The sequence below is a fragment of the Heterodontus francisci genome, unplaced genomic scaffold (genome assembly GCF_036365525.1).
Source record: "Heterodontus francisci isolate sHetFra1 unplaced genomic scaffold, sHetFra1.hap1 HAP1_SCAFFOLD_888, whole genome shotgun sequence".
Taxonomy (NCBI): Eukaryota; Metazoa; Chordata; class Chondrichthyes; order Heterodontiformes; family Heterodontidae; genus Heterodontus; species Heterodontus francisci.
In genome coordinates, this window is record NW_027140571.1 from 106,635 (window position 1) to 127,190 (window position 20,556).

The following is a 20,556-nucleotide window of genomic DNA, read 5'->3' on the forward strand; positions in this document are numbered from 1 at the left end:
ACACTGGTGGCGGTAACTGTCTGAACCTGTCTCGCCTCTGGTTTATTAACTGTGATTTGTTTGTATTTGGGTATTGCTGAGAGATTGTCTGTGTCACCGAACGGAATTCCTGGGCTCTTACTGAACTGTTCTGTTTAACAATGTTTTTAAATCAATTTTCTCGCTCTTCCTCTTGCCTTCAGAATTTTCTTTCGGAAAACTGAATCGTGAAGTTGACAAGAGGGAAGTTCTGTGACGATGAATCCTGGGGCAGGATCTTCCTCCAGAGGGGTCGGACTGAGGCCTTGTCCACAGGCTGCACCCAATGGTCTCACGTGAGATGTGTCTGTTTACCAACCCGAGGTTTCATTTCCTCTCTGGTGCCCTGGGCTTTTGGTGCTTCGGGCTAACTAGTTCCTGTTGGATTGAAGCCCTGGTGTTTTACACAAGTTGAAAGCCTGGAGTTAAATGAGCAGCCCCAGGAGGGAGTCCCCTTTGCCTCTTGCTCCTTCCAGCCCTGTCTGTGAGGAGTGCTGGTGTTATGGCCAATGCTATGAAGGTTACAGTTAAATAAGATGCGCAGTGCCCATTTGAATTCATTTCACTGTAGTTCTGCGGTAAGATTTGTCTCTGTCTCCGCATTCTTTCCCTCTGTCCCTGTATCTGGCCATGCTTTCTCTTTCCTGTCCCTGTTTCACACTCACTTTCTTCATTTAAACCTTTAATAAATAAAACCATGTCACATACAGCAATGTGATTTGCCGTTATTTCAAATGGTGAGACAGAATCAGCAGGCTTTACCCAGTTGAAAGAGGGAGTTTCGCCCTCTCTGGGGACTGAACAGAAGTCCACCGACTGGGAGTACTCGCGGGGTGGAGTGCAGGGAGTTTGCAGCAGGTAGGGGTTGACTAAGGAGGCAGTCCCATTTGCCATTTGCTCCTTCCAGCCCTGTTTTTGAGGTTTTGTGTGAGCTGTGGGGGGAATTGATCCGTTTGACTGGGGCCAAATCTTGTAACCCATGTTTAATTCAGAGCCCTTGAGTGGGGCAAGCATTGTTATATTATCAAACTGCAGTAATGTTCCTCACTTATAGTGTGAGGGGCAGGGGCGTGAGGGGTTTAAGACACACAGGATCTGGAGCCATCCAGGGTGTCGTTTCTGCCCAGCTTCCAGCCAATGGAGTCAATCCTCTCAGTCACACCCTGCCACAAGTTCTGTTTTACAAAAATCAATCCTGGGACCTAAATGTTGAAAAATAAATGTTTCCTGAAGGAATTTAAAGAGAAGCTCTCGCCCTTTCTGGGGACTGAGGGGAAATCTGGCTATCATCACTTTGCTAATTGTGGGATCTTTCTGTGATTCAAGTGCCCTGTGGCTTTTCCTGCGTGACAACAATGAGCACACTTTAAAAATCAGTTTCCTGAGGGTCTGCGTGTGGATTTCTCTGCGTTTTCTGTCTCTCTTCCTCTGTTTTTCGCTGTCTCACACTTTCTCTATTTTAACCATTAATCAATAGGTGCCAGAATGTGACATGTGGTTATTTTAAACTGTGACAGAAACAGTTCAGCAGACATTTCAATCAAGATTAAATCCAAGATCGAGAGAAAATGGAAACATATGTGGATGTTGGGTGGGAGGGTGGGGGAGCAGAAGAAAGGCAGGGAGAGGGGTGTTTTGAGATTTTCAAACTGCAGAAATGTTCCTCAATCTGGGATCCCTCAACTAACATCAATAAACAGATTATCGGTATAAGATCACATTGCTGCATGTGTCATCTTGTTGTGCACAGCTTGCCTGCAGAATTCCCTGCATTGTAACAGTGACTACATTTCAGTAGTAAATTCATTGTGTGTAAGGCTCTCCTGAAGACCTGGAATTAAAGCCCTGAGCTTGAAGCCGGTAGAATTCCCCAATAATGCTGGTGTTTTGGGCAGTACCGTGAATTTGAGGGTTAGATGAAATATGAAGCAGCCATTTGAATTGTGTGTGAGGCTCTGAGAGTGGATTTCCCTGTCTCTCTCTCGCTCCATCTTTCTCTTTGCATGAGAGTAACAGGAGGAAAAGAGATGCAGGCAAGTGAGGGAAACATGGAGGGAATCAGAGGGATAGAGGGGGCTGTTATCACACTGCCACTGTGTGAGCTTGCTGTGCACAACTGGCCTGTAGTGTTTCCATCATTGCAACAGTGACCAGCACTTTAACAATCAATTCACTGAGTGTCAGAGGCTCCTTATTTATTTCAACTGATTTTACTGTGGTTCTGAGTTTATATTTTATTTTCTGTCGCTCGCCAGTTTTTTTCCCCTCTATCTCTCTGTTTCAACCTTTAATTGTTAAAAACACATCCAGCAATGTCATTTGTTGCTGTTTTAAATGGCGAGGCAGAACATTTCATAGCTTTTGCAATGAAGGTTACATATGAGATAGAGGTAAAAAAAAAAGGACAGCTATATCGACAGAGAGATAGAGAGAGATGGGGAGAATTGAGATAAGAACAGAGAGAGATAAAGAGACAGGAAGAGAGATACAGACACGTACACAAAGAGGAGTATGTTGCTATCTCAATCCTTTTCTCCTCTGGTTTATAAAAGATTTGTCTGTATTTGGGTGTTGCTGAGAGATTGGCTGTGTAGGGGAATTCCTGCGCTGTTGCTGTGCTATTTTGTTTAAACATGTTCTTGCCTTTTAATACGTTTGACTGGGGTCAGTTCTTGATGCCGAGGTTTGATGCAGAGTCTGTGAGTGGGGTCAGCAATGTTATATATTAATAATATCACGAAAAACAGATTCTCTGCAAACCATCATACAGCTGCCAGTGGGATCTTGCTGAAGTTAGTGCACTTTATAAATGAATTCATTGTGTGTAAAGCTCTCCTGAAGGCCTGGCATTAAGGCCTTGAGCTTGAAGCTGGTATAATTCTGGAATAATGCTGGTGCTTTGGGCAGTGCCTTGAATTTGAGGGTTAAATGAAATGTGCTGCAGCCATTTGGATTGAGAGTGAGGTTCTGAGAGTGAATTTCTTTGTCTCTCTCTCCATCTCTCTCTCTGAATGAGAGTAACAAGAGGGAAAGAGATGCAGGAGAGAGAAGGAGACATGGAGGGAATACAGAACTGGCTCTGTCATAGAAAACAGAGGGTAGCAAAGGAAGGGTTCTTTTCTGAATGGAGGGATGTGACTAGTGGTGTACCACAGGGATCAGTGCTGGGACCTTTGCTGTTTGTAGTATATATAAATGATTTGGAGGAAAATGTAGCTGGTCTGATTAGGAAGTTTGTGGACGACACAAAGGTTGGTGGAGTTGCGGATAGCGATAAGGATTATCAGAGCATACAGCAGGATATAGATCGGTTGGAGACTTGGGCGGAGAAATGGCACATGGAGTTTAATTCGGACAAATGTGAGGTAATGCATTTTGGAAGGTCTAATGCAGGATAGATGTATAAAGTAAATGGCAGAACCCTTAGGAGTATTGACAGGCAGAGAGATCTGGGCGTACAGGTCCACAGGTCACTGAAAGTGGCAACGCAGGTGGATAAGGTAGTCAAGAAGGCATATGGCATGCTTGCCATTATCGGTCGGGGCATAGAGTACAAAAATTGGCAAGTTATGCTGCAGCTGTACAGAACTTTAGTTAGTCCACACTTAGAATATCGTGAGAAATTTTGGTCGCCACTCTACCAGAAAGACGTGCAGGCTTTGGATAGAGAGCAGGAGATGTTCACTAGGATGTTGCCTGGTCTGGAGGGCATTATCTATGAGGAGAGGTTGGATAAACCTGGATTGTTTTCACTGGAACGTCGGAGATGGAGGGGCGACATGATAGAGGTTTACAAAGTTATGAGCGGCATGAACAGAGTGGATAGTCAGAAGCTTTTTCCCAGGGTGGAATAGTCTCTTACTAGGAAATATAGGTTTAAGGTGGGAGGGGCAAAGTTTAGAGGGGATGTGCGAGGCAAGTTCTTTACACAGAGGGTGGTGAGTGCCTTGAATTTGCTGCCGGGGTAGGTGGTGGAAACAGGTGCGATAGTGACGTTCAAGAGGCATCTTGACAAATACATGATTAGGATGGGAAGAGAGGGATACAGTCCCCGGAAGTGCAGAATTGTTTTAATTTCGGCAGGCATCAAGATCGGCACAGGCTTGGAGGGCCGAATGGCCTGTTCCTGACCTGTACTGTTCTTTGTTCTTTGTTCAAAGGGGGAGAAGGTGGCCGGCAGTTATCACACCGCTGCTTGTGGGATCCTGCTGTGAACAAATGGGTCTGCAGTGTTTCCAACAGTACAATCGTGACGACCACTTTCAAAGTTAAATCATTGAGTGTCAAATGCTTCCAATTAATTTTAAATCATTTTACTGAAGTTCTGAGTTTAGATTTCTCTCTGAGTCTCTCTCCAGCGTTCTTTCCCTCTGTCTATCTATTTAAACCTTTAATATTTAAAAACACACAAAGCAGTGTGATTTGTTGTTGTTTCAATAGAAGAGACAGTAATATTTCATAGCTCATTTCAATGAAGATTATCTATGAAATAGAGGGGAAAAACAATATGTACAGAGAGAGAGCAAGAGAGAGGCACACGGGACGACTGAGATAGGAACAGAGAGAGTGAAGTACAGAGACTCAGAGAGAGATAAAGAGACAGACACACAGACACACACTGGTGGCGGTAACTGTCTGAACCTTTCTCGCCTCTGGTTTATTAATTGTGATTTGTTTGTATTTGTGTGCTGCTGAGAGATTGTCTGTGTCACCGAGGTGAATTCCTGGACTCTTATTGTGTTTAACAATGTATTTTAATCAATTTTCTCGCTCTCCCTCTTGCCTTTGGAATTTTCTTTCTGAAAACTGCATCGTGAAGTTGAAAAGAGTGAAAGTCTGCGACGATGAATCCTTGGACAGGAGCTTCCTCCAGAGGGGATGGACTGAGGCCTTGTCCACAGTCTGCACCCAGTGGACCCACGTGAATTGTGTCTGTTTGTTAGCCCAAGGTTTAATTTCCTCTTTGTGGCCCTGGGCTTTTGCTGCTTTGGGTTAAATGTCTCCTGTTGGATTGGCGTCCTGGAGTTTTAAAAAGATTGAAAGCCTGGAGTTAAATGAGCAGCCCCAGGAGGGAGTCCCATTTGGCACTTGCTCCTTCCAGCACTGGCTGTGCGATTTGCTGGAATTTTGGCCGATGCAATGAAGATTACAGTTAAATAAGACGCACGGGGCACGTTTGAATTCATTTTACGGTAGTTCCGTGTTTAGCTTTCTCTGTCTCCAAATTCTTTCCCTGTGTCCCCATCTGCACTCATGATTTCGCTTCTTTCTCCGCGTTTCACACTTGCCTTCTCCAGTTAAAGCTTTAATAAATAAAAACATGCCATTCACAACAATGTGATTTGTCGTTATTTGAAATGGTGAGACAGAATCAGAAAATTGTTCCCAGTTAAAAGAGGAAGTTTAGCCCTTGATGGGAACTGAGTGGATATACCCAGATTGGATATACACCCGGGGTGGAGGGGTAAAACTTCAATTACTCTTAGTCATAGTAGAGAAGATACCAGCACAGAAAGAGAAGTGAGAGAGATGTCATAACTTTAGTGATGAAAAATCTCAACACAACTTGTTTAGAGATTTTTTATTTGTAAATGATTGTTTGAGTTTTATTTGATGCTGTTATTTTATTTATGGCTTACCTTTCATCACTCAAAATATTTTTCCAAACAGGAACCAGTTTAACATTACAAACGTTTGCATAGTTCAAAAATAGCCATTTATGATAAGTTGTATTGAAATTATTTATTTTATTAATTGCGCATCTCAAATTTACTGAACGTACATTCCTCAAACTATTGGGAGCATGCAAAGTCTCCAACACAGAACCTCCCCATCAGCTATTGCTCACCATCTGCATCTGCTTTCGCCCCTGCCTCGCTGCAGTTTCTGGGCTCTCACCATTCACAGTGGTTTGCAACTTTGTTCATTTTGCTCTGGGTCCAGGGAGGTTTTACTTGTAGCCAGCTGAGCTTTTCAATGGCGCCTTCATGAACCTCGTGCAGAGCAAGTCCCTCCTCAATATATCAGATTATCAATAAAATATAATCTCAGAATCAGATTTACTATCATTTAATGCTCACTGCTTTGAATATAAAACGTACTTTCTGTCCTGTGGGAAGTGTAGGGAATGCAATATGAAATGGGATTTAGTTCTAGTGTTTGAAACATTTCAGCACTTTCCATGATTTCACTAATTTAACAATGAGATTAAAAGGGTATTTCATTGCATTCGTCAGCTCCTGTCTGAATTTAGTCTGGATCACAGTGTAAATGCATGTGTTGGTGCAGGGACTGAGAAGCTGCAGCATCCTTGATGTGTTTTCTGTGATAAAGAGAGGGTCCGTGAATGAGGTATAAGACTGAATATCTGTAATTCTCTTATAAATGTTAAATACAACCCAGGTCATCCATAACAGTATAGAACTGCCAGATATACTGAAGAGTAAAATAATTGATTTTCTGCGATTCTCCATCTCTGGGTCGTTGTGATCCTCTCCATTGTTATTGCCCCGGAATCCCCTGCGGACTTTACTGGAGAATAAAATCCGTCTGACAGTCAGAACATTGAGCAGCAAAATCAGAAAGAATGGGACACAAGGGGTTAAAATGAGGTCAATCAACTCAAATGCCCCCCATATGCAGGAAGTATGGAAGCTTTGTTTATACATGCAACTCATGGGAACATTATCAATAATGAAACGCTTTTCCCGTGTAAAGTACCAGGGGACTGACTCTAAACAGCCCATCACACTCACTGATCCGACGACCACAGTCGCTGTTTTCTCACTGCAATATTTAGTTTTCAGCTTCCCAAAACAAATGGCCACAAATCGATCAAAGGTGAAAGTTACTGTGAGCCAGACAGAAACAACTGTGGCTGCAGATAGCAGAGCGGCAATGAATGAACACACAGGAATAAATCTCACTAGCGAATATGGAAAATAAGTTGAAACAAATGCACCCAATATGGGACCTGTGATTATCACCAGGAGATCAGCCACTGCCATTCCCACCAGGTGGACACTGATACATTTGGAGAGACCGCACTTTCCTCGGGACAGGATCACAATCGCCACCAAGTTAACTGGAAGAAGGAAGAAATGAAGCAGAGAAATTACTGATCAGACCTGGAGACAACACAGCAGTTTGACAGGATCTGAGCTGAAATTTCCAGCTCTGTTGCTGCATCGCGCAGTGAAAACTGATTAATTGACCTGGGCAGTGCTTTGTCACAGTGAAATGTTTGAAAACACAATTATCAACAAAGAATTGGGAAATTAATACAGAAAGTGATTAAAGTCAGCAGCGGATCTACTGGAAGTACTGAATGAGGATGCAGTGCCAGTGGGGAAATGAAAAGGGGTTTTACAGAAATGGAATCCAATGGGTTAATTGGGAATTGGGCTCCAGACTGTTGGTTGGGAATGTCTGGGGAGAGCGGGATGTAGCTAGTTTGTTGCTCAAGGTAAACAGAACGGACAGGATCTGTTATCAAATTGGAAAAAGGCAAAAAACTGCAGCGCCATGAGCTAGAATGGTGGAGCAGGGTCGAAGGGCTGAATGACGTCCTTCTGCTCCCATGTTCCTGCATTCAGATCAGGTTGGACAAGGCAGCTGCAGGTGGAGCCAGTGAGTGAGATTGCGAGGAAGATAAGGAAAAGGACATTTTGGAGCTGGAGGGGAGACTGGAGCAGATGGTTTGGAAAGTGGATAAACTGAAGCAATGGACGAGGAGACTGAGGATTCAATACAGTGAGTGGAGAGGCTCAGAGTCACAGCGAGAGACTGCAGCAGAGTGTTAGAGGAAATCTAATCGACAGATACCAACTCTATTAATACATTCAAACAATAATCACAGTGTTTATTGGTGTTGGAGAATGGCTCACTGTTTATACAATATAGTCAATCTCTTTAGTTTGTACAGGCAATTAAGTATAAATTAAAATACATTTCTGATATCAGCCTTACCCTTTATTGAATTCAGCAGTCACAGAGATTTTGAAGTTCAGCATTTTAAATAATGAATTACCATCAGTGAAGAACTGATTCTATTCTGCTTATTCAGTCACTAAGTAAGGAATATGAACTTTCTCCAGAACAAAATGTGTACCTGACAGAAATCAACACAGAGGATCAAGTACAACAGGAAAATAAATACAATCTGACAACAGACAACTTCAACTCCCAGTTTCTCTCACTAATTGTTCCAGACATTCCAGCACTTGATGATAGTGAATTATTCACACTGCTGCTTCTTTCTCTCTCTCTTTACTTTTGCTTATTTCTTTCCCTCAGTTTCATTCTCCCTGCTCCTTTTCTCCTTCCCAATCTCTCTGGAGTACTCACACCCTCCAAACTGTTACTTAATGATACTTTGCACAGACGATTTATACCTAAGATTCTGCGCCTTTGTTCTTTTACCAGCCCCGGATTCTATTCTCAGAGTCAGTTTGTTCAATGGTGAAACCTCTGTGAATAATTTAATGAATCAACAGAACAAGCAAGTCCCCACCTGTTCACCGACACTTTTCACTTCATCTGCAATGCATGGAACAAACAGGTTCGAAATCTTGTTCCAGACAAACCTCACAATCATTGAAATTCCTTCTTCTGAATTATAAAGTAAACCGATTGAAAGTGGGATTTTGTAATTAATAAAACACCAATATCAGCGCTGCAGCTGATAATCTACAGATAAATGGAAAGACTCTTGATTCCAACTGGTAGAGTATAAACCAATAAAACATGACATCAGTACATTCTATTTTACAATGTAGTCCAGTGACAGTGCAGGTCGACAGTGAAGCAAAGAAGGAGATGTGAAAGTGTCAGCAGCAAACTCAGTTCAGTAGACAGACCTCTGAAGCAGCATCAGACACACACAGAATGAAATGATATTTGATAACAGTGATAACCAATAAATACATTAACATCCCACTTATACTGAGCTATGTTACTGAGGACGGAAGACATTTTGCTGCCCCTTGTATCACTGAGACCGTGAGATGTTTCATGATCAAATACTGAAATAAAAATCATAAAAATATTCCAGGACCTGTTAGATCCACATCATCAAATTGTTCAAAGCTCCTCATGGTCTGATTCTTGATCCTAACCGAAACATCTTATTCGTATACATTCAAGACATAGAAAAATCCAGTAACAATGCCACGGTTACTGAAACCATTGAAGAGATAATCCAACTTCTGCAAGATCTAAAGTGTAGACAATGAGGAGATTCCATCAGTAAATTGCTGGAAAAGAACAAGTGCCTGTGTACACACACAGTGAGAAATAATATCGAATACAACAGCACAGCTAACAAAGATTTACACCATTAAAAGCTGAGATGCTGGCTTACCAGGGACTCCAATTACTGCAAGTGCTGTATAATAAATGCCCTCTACCCGATACATTACTGGATATCCCATTTCTGTGAGAAGCTGAGGCTTCTGTTAGCCTGAAACCCACAGCTCCAGCAGGCACTCGGAGCTGATCTATTCTAATGTGTCCTGATTTATACAGCGGAGCAATCTTCACTGACATGGTTATACCCCTGATCATTGCTATTAGTTACACTCACCTGAACAAACACATTACATCAGCAGCTTTGACTCTGATGTAAATAATGTGGTGGATAAAACACAATCATTTCAATATCAATGACATTTTCTTAGTAACTCCTCTCTCGGGAATAAACCTGAAATCTGCACTCATACTGGATGGATGTTACATTTATGAGTGTCGTTATTTCCATTTTCCATATTATTGTATCGACCGTGTTCACTCCTGGTGTTTCTATTGCAAACATAATTAATCTGTCTGCTATGGACACTGTATCCAGGGATAAAAGTTACGCACTTTCACACTGTTCCTGCCTTTTTCCAGTTAAAATGTGAACTTTGAGTCTCAAATTCGAGACCATGTTCAGGGGTACCGCCAAAAAAATGCTGTGGGTGATATTAGGGGACAGAATCTGTACACGTCCATTAGGGATGCAGTCGCATAGTGATAACATCATTGTCCAAGTAATAGAGAAGCCCAAACAAATGGTCTGCGGACAGGGGTTCAAATCTCACCATGACAGCTGTATCAAACAGAGAGAGATCCCTCACTACGTATAAAGTGGAGGGAGCTCCGTCTCCATGTATAAAGTGGAGGGGACACCCCCTCTATTTATAAAGTGCAGGGAGCTCCCCCTTTATGTACAAAGTGGAGGGAGCTCCATCTCTATGTATAAAGTGGAGGGGGCACCCCCTCTAATGTATAAAGAGGAGGGAGCTCCCCCTCTGTGTATAAAGTGGAGTGAACTCCCTCTCTATGCATAAAGCAGAGGTAGATCCCTCTCTATGTACAAAGTGGAGGATGTTGAAGGACAGATGAGAGAGGGAAATGAAAATAAATGCAGAAATGGAGAGAAGGAGTATTTGAAAGACAGTGTCAGGCCGAAGAGATAGTGAAATGAAACCTTGGCAGAACTATCCTCATTGTCTGCCCAGTCCTCTATTGGGGGTTCACTTTGAGTGTTTTCGGGGTGAGTGTTCGGTCTGTTTGATATTTTCAAGCTGGAGTCTCATTTCAAACAAGGGCAAGAGGTACAGTTTCAAAATTAACCAAGAAATGGCTCAAGGCATTACTGTCCAGGGACACAGGTAGGGAGAGATGGAGGGAGAGATGTACAGACGGAGTGGGACTGAGACAGAGAGAGAGAGACAGAGCGAGAGTGAGACTGACAAAGGAAGAAACGGAGACAGAGGGATAGAGACAGAGACAAAGAGAAGGGAACAGGCAGATGCTAAGGGAGAAAGACTGGAAGAAAGCAGGATAGACAGATACAGAGGGAGAGACACAGAGACAGAGGGAGAAAGGAACAGAGAGAGCGCACGAGAGACTGAAAGAGGTGGAAAGAGAGACGGAGAGAGAGAGAAAGGGAGAGAGAGAGAATGAGAGAGATAGGGTGAGAATATAGGATAAGCTTTAAACATACTAATGCTGAAAAAAGAGAAAATTAAAAATTAAAACTCGCACTGGCTATGTGCAAGAACTAAATTTGAAAGGAACCATTAGGGATTCAGTGTGAGTGCTCCGAGACAAGTGCTGGATCAGTGTTTGATATTTTCAAACTGCAGTAACATTTATTGTTGTTGAAAAATATTATTAAAAACTGACAGACTTTAGAAGCAGAGGAAAGGGGAGCCAGGGTGTGAACTTCAGTAACAATCCCCATTGACTGCCCTGTTCTGTGTTGGGTGTTTACTGTAAGAATTTAGGGGGCGACTATTGATCAGTGTTGATCAGTGTTTGAAATTTTCAAACTGCAGTGACGTTCGCACCAAAGGCAAGGTTTACAGGTTCAAAATTAACCAAGAAATGGATAAAAACATGACTGTCCAAGGAGAGAGAGGGAGAGATGGTGAGAGAAACATACAGACAGAGGCATGATCAGAGGCAAAGAATGAGGGTGGGGGAGAGAGAGATATACAGAGAGAGAGAGGGAGAGTCAGTGATGGAGAGAGAGGGAGAGGCAGAGATAGAGAGAGAGTGAGACAGAGAGAGATAGGGATAGACATAGAGAGAGAGAGAAAAAAACAGATGGAGAGACACAACAACAGAGAGAGAGACAGATGGAGAGAGAGTTACATGAGAGGTAGAGACGGAGAGAGGATGAGACAAGTTGTAACAATCAGCAACAATCCTCATAATCTACCCAGTCCTGTCTCAGGAGTTTCGTGTGAGTGTTTTAGTGGTGAGTTTTGGATCAGTGGTCGATACTTTCAAACTGCAGTGTTGTTCCCAGCAAGGCAGGTGTTGAATACAAGGGGAGAGGTTATGCTGGAACTGTATAACTCATTGGTTACGCCACAACTTGAGTACTGTGTGTAGTTAAGGTCATCTCATTTCAGAAAGGATGTAATTGCACTAGAGAGGGTACAGAAGAGATTTACGAGGATGTTGCCAGAACTGGAAATAGGCAGCTATGAGGAAAGATTGGATAGGCTGGGGTTTTTCTCCTTGGAACAGAGAAGGCTGAGGGGAGATCGGATTGAAATGTATAAAATGTTGAGGGACGCGGAGAGAGTGGAGGTGAAGTGTGGTCAGCGATGAAGGGCATAGATTTAAAGTGATTGCTAGAAAAAATTAGAAGGCAGAGGAGGGAAAGCTTTTTCACCCAGAGGGCGGTGATTATTTGGAACTCACTGTCTGAAAGGATAGTTGAAGCAGAAATCCTTAACTCATTCAAAATGTGTCTTGATATGTACCTCAAGTGCAGCAATCTGCAGGGGTACGGATCGAATGGTGGAAGGTGGGATTAGAATAGGTGGATTGTTTTATGGCCAGCACAGACACAATGGGCCAAGTGACCTCCTACTGTGCCTTAAATTTTCCATGATTCTTTGATTAAGGGAAAGAGTTGCTGGTTAAAAATTAACCAAGTAATGGCTGAAAGCATTGCTGTCCAAGGAGAGAGAGGGAGAGAAAGAGAGAGAGAGAGAGGAAAAGAGAGATGAATAGAGAGAGAGAGGGAGAGATGGTGTGAGAGAGACACAGTCAGAGTCATGGACAAAGGCGGCGCAAGAGAGAGGAGAGACAGAGAAAGAGGGAGAGGCAGATAGATAGAGAGAGAGTGACGGGTGGGGGGTTGGGAGAGACAGAGACAGAGGAAAGACACAGAGGGATGAGAGACACAGAGAGAGGGAGAAACAGAGACAGAAAAGGAGGGAGAGTCAAGGACAGTGGAGACAGAGACAGCGAGGAAGGCGGTGCAGACAGAAAGAGAGCAGCAGAAAGAGAGTAGAGTGATAGAGGTAGAGAGATGGGGGGTCAGAGGCAAAAGGAAAGACTGACAGAGGGACAGTTGGAGAGAGAGAGACAGAGAAAGAGAGAGGGAGCGACAAAGCGAGATTGAGAGAGAAGGGGAGGGAGACAGAGACATCGAGTGCCAGAGGCAGAGACTGAAAGCGGGGAGACTACAGCAATATCTTTAGGTCATTCATTTTAACTTCGGTGGTGGGAAAACGTGTAGAAAAATAATTCGGTCCTTCTGGGGGATCAGAGTAGATGGTGATTCCAGGGATGCGGGATTTTAGGAATGCGGAATGGAAGCAGCTACTTGAAGGTGAATCCGTGGTAGAGCACTGAGAGTTAGTGAGGGTTGAGAACAAATATGTTCACACAATGACAAACAGGGTGGGACTCCAAACTCTAGTGTCCCTTCGACGTCAAGGTTGGAAAGTAAGCTGTCAAGAGGACATAAAGAGCCTGCAAAGAGATTTCGATAGGTTAAGTGAGTGGTCTAAAATTTGGCAGATGGAAAATAATGTGGCAGGAAGAATAAATAGCAGTATATGACTTAAATGGAGAGAGAGTGCAGAACTCGACAGTACAGAGGGATCTGGGTGTCCTGCTACATGAATTACAAGATATCACTATGCAGGTACAGAAAGTGATTAGGAAGGCAAGTGGAATGTTGCTGTTCTGTTGCAATGGGATCAGAATATAAAAGTCGGGAAGTGCTGTACAGGGAAGATGTACAGGGCCTTAGTTGGACCACTTCTGGAGTACTGTGGACTCTTTTGGTCTCCTTACTTAAGAAAGGATGTAATTGCATTAGAAGCAGTCCAGAGAAGTTTTATTCGACTGATTCCTGGGACGAAGGGGTTATCTTAAGAGGAAATGTTGAACGGTTTGTGCCTAAACCCATTAGATTTCATAAGAATGGGAAGTGATCTAATTGAAACATCTCAGGTCCTGAGGGAACTGGACAGGGTGGATGCAGAAAGGACGTTTCCCTTTGTCATGGAGCCTAGAACGAAGGGACACAGTTTGACAATTAGGAGTGTCCCATTTAAAACTGAGATGAGGAGATTTGTTTTTTTTTATCTCTCAGAGGGTCGTCAGTCTGTGGAATTCTCTTCCACAGAGAGCAGTGGGGGCTGGATCATTGAATATATTCAAGGCTGAGTGAGATAGATTTTTGATCAACAACGGAGTCAAGGAATATGGGGGACAGACAGCAAAGTGGTGTTGACGCCACAATCAGATCCGGCATCGAATGGCAGAGCAGGCTTGAAGGGCCGAATGGTTACTCCTGCTCCTAATCATTTTGGTCGTGTGTGCTTCATTTTACCAGACTGTCTCTATCCTCCCGAAGAGTGTTAGTAGTCCCTTCTCTGTTTATTACATTGCAGGTGACACACACATTGGCAAACATTGAAGTTATGCCCTGTAAACCAAAGTGCAAATCATTAGTATATATCAGAAATAGCAGTGATCCTAATATGAACCTTCATTGTATACCTCCCTCCATTCTGAAACAACCATTGACCACTCTCTTCGTCAATGTCTGTCCCTTTCATCCACGGAGCACCAATATTGCTAACTGGTCGATTAGGAGGCACCATTAAGTCCTTCCATGAGGACACTGGCACCAGACCTCTTTGTTTCCACTCTCCCATCAAAATTCCCCAGAGTGTTACAGCATGGATTAGATACAGAGTAATGCTCCATCTGCACTGTCCCATCCAACATTCCAAGGACAGTAATATCATGGGGTGGGCGCACAGTGAATGTCGTTCTACATTGTCCGAAACAGACACACAGAGAGACAGAAAGAGAGGAACAGAGAGATAGAGACCGACAGGGTGTCTGAGAGAGAAAGGAGATGTAACATCGGACATAGGAAGAGGAGGAGGCAATTTATCCCCGCAACCCTGTTCCACCATTCAATGCGATCAGGGCTGATCTGTGATCGAACACCATATATCCCGTCTTTGCCCATTATCTCTTAATACCTTTGATTAACAAGAATATGTCAATCACAGATTTAAAAATTAACTATTAAGCCCGCAAGAATTCCTGTTTGCAGAAGTGAGTTCAAAAATTGCAAAGAAATTCAAAGAAAAAATTGGACAGGCTGGGGTTGTTTTCTTTGCAACAGAGGAGGCTGAGGGGAGCTTGAGTTGATGTGTATAATCTTATGAGGGGCCTAGGTAGGGTGGATAGGAAGGACCTATCTCTCTTAGCACAGACGTCCATAAGCAGGGACATCGATTTCAGAATTTCCACGACCAATATCATGAGGATGTGTTGGCTCCCACAGTTGAATAACTTGCTGGATGTTTAAAAAGGGGACTATTGCTTCTGGATAATCAAAAATGTCTGCCTGGGCCCCAACGTCATCGACATTTTTCCCCCTCTCCCGATGTTTCTCTCTCCATACCTATCTCTTATGTATTTGTGCACGCAGAAATGAAGGGTTACATAAAGTTCATATTTCTGACATTGTCCTTTCCAATCCACCCCAAAAATCCCTCTCTCTTGTTGTGCCTAATCTGCACTTACTGTTAAATTCACGGAAGCTGATTGGTGAAATACATATCAATATTTTTTTCACACACCAAATCATCGAGTACAAGCTCGCACTACTTGCTCGGTATGGTACCCGTTAATGCACGAGATGATCAGTCTCGGACTTGCGACTGCTCTTCTATTCTCTGAGGTCTTGACTCATGCGTATCTTGTTGATTGTTCTTCCCCGGGGTTCTCGTGCCATCTCCAGTTTCAGTCAGGGGTTAAATCTTGTTCCCAACACTCTCCCCTCCTACTTACTCATTGGGGTCTGGTATAATGACATAATGATAATTCCATATATGTTTCAGTTGCATTTCTTTAGAGTTGCCCATTGTCTACTCTGAGTCTAATCGTATTTCGTTTCCATGGTGACTCCTTTATCTGGTACGTACAAGGGCAGTGCGTGGTTCCATCTCCTGTTTTTCTGTACTGTCTAACATTCCTTGGACATCTGTGTGCGGTGGCCCATTTCTACCCAGGCCCCATATGCTTTAACACACTGTGCATTGTTGAGTGAGTAACCCCTTTGTTACTGTGTCTACAGTCGTCCCTTTGATCCTGCAGGGCTAGGCCCAAGGGATCACCTTCTCATGTCTCTTAGGGGTACACTTGTGCAATTACAATTTGATTTTCAAAGCAAGTGCATAAGCAGTGCAATGTTAAAGAAAGCACAATTTAAACATCACTATTACATAATCAAGCACTTGTTCGAACGTAATACAGTCCCGATTTCATTTTTAGAGTACATTGATCATTCATTAATCCTTTTAAGTATCTATTATAGGTAATACAAATAACCTCGTGTTACACAATTAATTGTCTATCTTGTTTATACAGTAAGTTGGAATACTCATCGCCTTTAAGGTAGTTGTCTAACCTGTGTCCATACATCCTCTCCCATTGCTTACTCAGTTTCTTAAGTTTCCAAATTCAGTACGTCACAGATAAAACCACTATCAGGACATGGGAGGTAAATCTAAACCAGCGGCGGATCTGCACATTTCACTCTGAGTTCCATAAGTCTTCCCACCAAGTAAAATCCTTTACCTCGTCAATCTCATCTTGTAGCTTCTTCGACTGTTGTTCCAGATTGTAGTACACTACAGCAATGGCTTCAAATTGCTGCCTCTCTTTACCCAAAGATGTGGGCAATGGCTGAATAGTATATTCGTATTCCCGGAGGTAATTTTTCTTGTCCTGCTTAATACTTTCTGTCACAGTTATCGTTTCTGTATTCCGTTTCTGTATGTCTACCAACTCCATCTTTCCAACTCTGGTTGGTATTTGTGGGTTGAAACAGAATATACTATTGGTCTGCAGACAAGCCCGGTTACGTCCATACTGTTATTCCTTCGCCGTGCTGCTTAAGCAATATCTACCATTTCCCATAGAGGCACATGAATTAGTGCTGAGAATGCTTTCCTAGTTTCCACGGTGCAATTTACAGTGACATTAAATCTACATTCTGACTCTGCTGTTTTATATGCAGGATGAGGCCATAAGGCCACCTAGTTTTCCAGACAACACTCAGACAATGTTGTTCCAACAATTTATTTTCCAATTTCAACAACAAAGGGCAATATATCATAGTATTCTATGGCTAAACCCGAAACACTACACGGAGGGTGGTGGGTGCCTGGAACGCGTTGCCAGCGGAGGTGGTAGACGTGGGCACGATAGAGTCTTTTAAGATGTATCTAGACAGATACATGAATAGGCAGGAAGCAAAGAGATACAGACCCTTAGAAAATAGGCGACAGGTTTAGATAGATGATCTGGTTCGGCACAGGCTAGGAGGGCCGAAGGGCCTGTTCCTGTGCTGCAATTTTCTTTGTACTAGTGTCTCCCACCCATCCTCCTCCTCTCACCAAAAAAAGGACTCTTGTGTGGAGGGTTTGGTAAGGTAAGGTTTTCCATTATATAATTTTATATATACTCTGTTGTCAATTTAGAGCATAGGGGATGGAGCCAGGGCAGTTGCATGCTCATCTTGCAGGATGTGGGAGGTAAGGGTCACCACTTGTGTCCCTGCTGACTTCACCTGCGAGAAGTGCACCCAACTCCAGCTCCTCACAGACTGCATTAGGGAGCTGGAGCTGGAGAACATCGGATCATTCAGGAGGCTGAGGGGGTGATAGAGAGCAGTTATAGGGAAGTAGTGACACCTAAGTTGCAGGATAAAGGTAGCTGGGTGACCGTCAGGGGAGGGAAAGGGAACAGGCGCACAGTGCAGGGATCCCCTGTGGCCATTCCCCTCAATAATCAGTATACCGTTTTGGATTCTGTTGGGGGGGACGACCGACCAGGGAAAAGCCACAGCGGCCAGGTCTCTGGCACTGAGCCTGGCTCTGTGGCTCAGAAAGGAAGGGGGGAGAATAGGAGAGCGATAGTGACAGGAGATTCAATGGTTAGAGGAACCGACAGGAGATTCGTGGTCGCGAACGAGACTCCCGGATGGTATGTTGCTTCCCGGTTGCCAGGGTCAGGGATGTCTCGGATCGAGTCTACGGGATTCTTAAGGGGGAGGGGGAGCAGCCATAAGTCGTGGTACACATCGGTACCAATGACATAGCTAGGAAAATGGATGAGGACCTGAAAAACGAATATAGGGAGTAAGGTTGGAAGCTAAAAGGCAGGACGAGCAGAGTAGTAATCTCAGGATTGATACCGGTGCCACGTGCTAGTGAGGCGAGAAACTGAGAGCGAGTGCAGCTGAACACGTGGCTACAGAGCACGTGTAGGAGGGAGGGCTTCAGATACTTGGATCATTGGGATACCTTTTGGGGAAGGTGGAACCTGTACAAGAAGGACGGGTTGCATCTGAATTGGAGGGGCACCAATATCCTGGGCGGATGGTTTGCTGGAGCTAGTTGGGAGGGTTTAAACTAGTTTGGCAGGGGGATGGGAACTGGTGCTATGGATCAGTGGATGGGGTAGCTGTTGAAAAGGCAGATACAGAGTGCAGAGAGTCTGCGAGGAAGGTTAGACAATTGATAGGGCAAAGTTGCAGCCAGAATGATGGGTTGAAGTGTGTCAATTTTAACGCAAGAAGTGTCAGGAATAAGGGTGATGAACTTAGAGCATGGATCAGTACTTGGAGCTACGATGTTGTGGCCATTACGGAGACGTGGATATCACAGGGGCAGGAATGGATGTTGGATGTTCCGGGGTTTACATGTTTCAAAAGGAATAGGGACGGAGGTAAAAGAGGTGGGGGAGTGGCATTGCTAATCAGGGATAGTATCACAGCTGCAGAAAGGGAGGTCGATGAGGAGCGTTGTCCACTGAGTCTGTATGGGTGGACGTCAGAAACAGGAAAGGAGCAGTCACTTTATTGGGAGTTTTCTATAGACCCCCCAATAGCAACAGAGACACGGAGGAACAGATTGGGAGGCAGATTTTGGAAAGGTGCAGAAGTAACAGGATTGTGGTCATGGGTGACTTCAACTTCCCGAATATTGATTGGAACCTCCTTAGTGCAAATAGTTGGGATGGAGCAGATGTTGTCAGGTGTGTCCAGGAAGGTTTCCTGACTCAATATGTAGATAGGCCGACTGGAGGGGAGGCTATGTTGGATTTGGTGCTTGGCAACGAACCAGGCCAGGTGGCAGATCTCCCGGTGGGAGAACAATTCGGTGATAGTGATCACAACTCCCTGACCTTTACTGTAGTCATGGAGAGGGATAGGTGCAGGCGGGATGGGAAAATATTTAATTGGGGGAGCGGGAATTACAATGCTATTAGGCACGAACTGGAGAGTTTAAAATGGGAACAGATGTTCTCAGGGAAATGCACGACAGAAATGTGGAGGTTGTTTAGGGAGCACTTGCTGCGACTGCTGGATAGGTTTGTCCCAATGAGGCAAGGAAGGGATGGTAGGGTGAAGGAACCTTGAATGCCAAGAGATGTGGAACAGCTAGTCAGGAGGAAGAAGGAAGCTTACTTAAGGTTGAGGAAGCAAGGATCAGACCGTGCTCCAGAGGGTTACAAGGTAGCCAGGAATGAACTGAAGAATGGACTTAGGAGAGCTAGAAGGGGACATGCAAAAGTCCTGGCGGGTAGGATTAAGGAAAATCCCAAGGTGTTCTACACTTATGTGAGGAACAAGAAGATGGCCAGAGTGAGGGAAGGGCCGATCAGGGATAGTGGAGGGGACTTGTGCCTGGAGTCGCAGGAGGTAGGGGAGGTCCTTAATGAATACTTTGCTTCAGTATTCACCAGTGAGAGGGACCTGGACGTTTGTGAGGACAGCTTGAAACAGGTTGATGTTAAGAGGGAGGATGTGCTGAAAATTTTGAAAGACATGAGGATAGATAAGTCCTCGGGGCCAGACGGGATATACCCAAGGTTTTTACGGGAAGCGAGGGAAGAGATTGCCGCGCCTATGGCGATGATCTTTGCGTCCTCACTGTCTACTGGAGTAGTACCAGATGATTGGAGGGTGGCAAATGTTATTCCCTTGTTCAAGAAAGGGAATAGGGATAACCCTGGGAATTACAGACCAGTCAATCTTACGTCAGTGGTGGGCAAATTATTGGAGACGATTCTGAGAGACAGGATTTATGATTATTTGGAAAAGCATAGTTTGATTAGAGATGGCTTTGTGAGGGGTAGGTCATGCCTCACAAGCCTTATTGAATTCTTTGAGGATGTGACAAAATACGTTGATGAAGGAAGAGCAGTGGATGTGGTGTATATAGATTTTAGCAAGGCGTTTGATAAGGTTCCCCATGGTAGGCTCATTCAGAAAGTAAGGAGGCATGGGATACAGGGAAATTTAGTTGTCTGGATACAGAATTGGCTGGCCCATAGAAGACAGAGGGTGGTAGTAGATAGAAAGTATTCAGCCTGGAGCTCGGTGACCAGTGGTGTTCCGCAGGGATCTGTTCTGGGACCTCTGCTCTTTGTGATTTTTATAAATGACTTGGATGAGGAAGTGGAAGGCTGGGTTTGTAAGTTTGCCGATGACACAAAGGTTGCTGGAGGTGTGGATAGCGTGGAGGGCTGTTGTAGGTTCCAACGGGACATTGCCAGGATGCAGTGCTGGGCTGAAAAGTGGCAGATGGAGTTCAACCTGGAAAAGTGTGAAGTGATTCATTTTGGAAGGTCGTATTTTAATGCAGAATGTAGGCTTAAAGACAGGATTCTTGGCAGTGTGGAGGAACAGAGGGATCTTGGGGTCCACGT

At 44.0% G+C, this 20,556-nt stretch overlaps 1 protein-coding gene across 1 annotated transcript; it reads right to left on the minus strand.

Annotated features, from left to right (window-relative positions):
- Nucleotides 1–6,170: 6,170 nt before the first annotated feature.
- LOC137360180 (probable G-protein coupled receptor 139) lies at nt 6,171–7,025 on the minus strand. Its single transcript, XM_068025731.1, has one exon. The coding sequence runs from the start codon at nt 7,023–7,025 to the stop codon at nt 6,171–6,173; it is 855 nt and encodes a 284-aa protein (XP_067881832.1).
- Nucleotides 7,026–20,556: the final 13,531 nt, after the last annotated feature.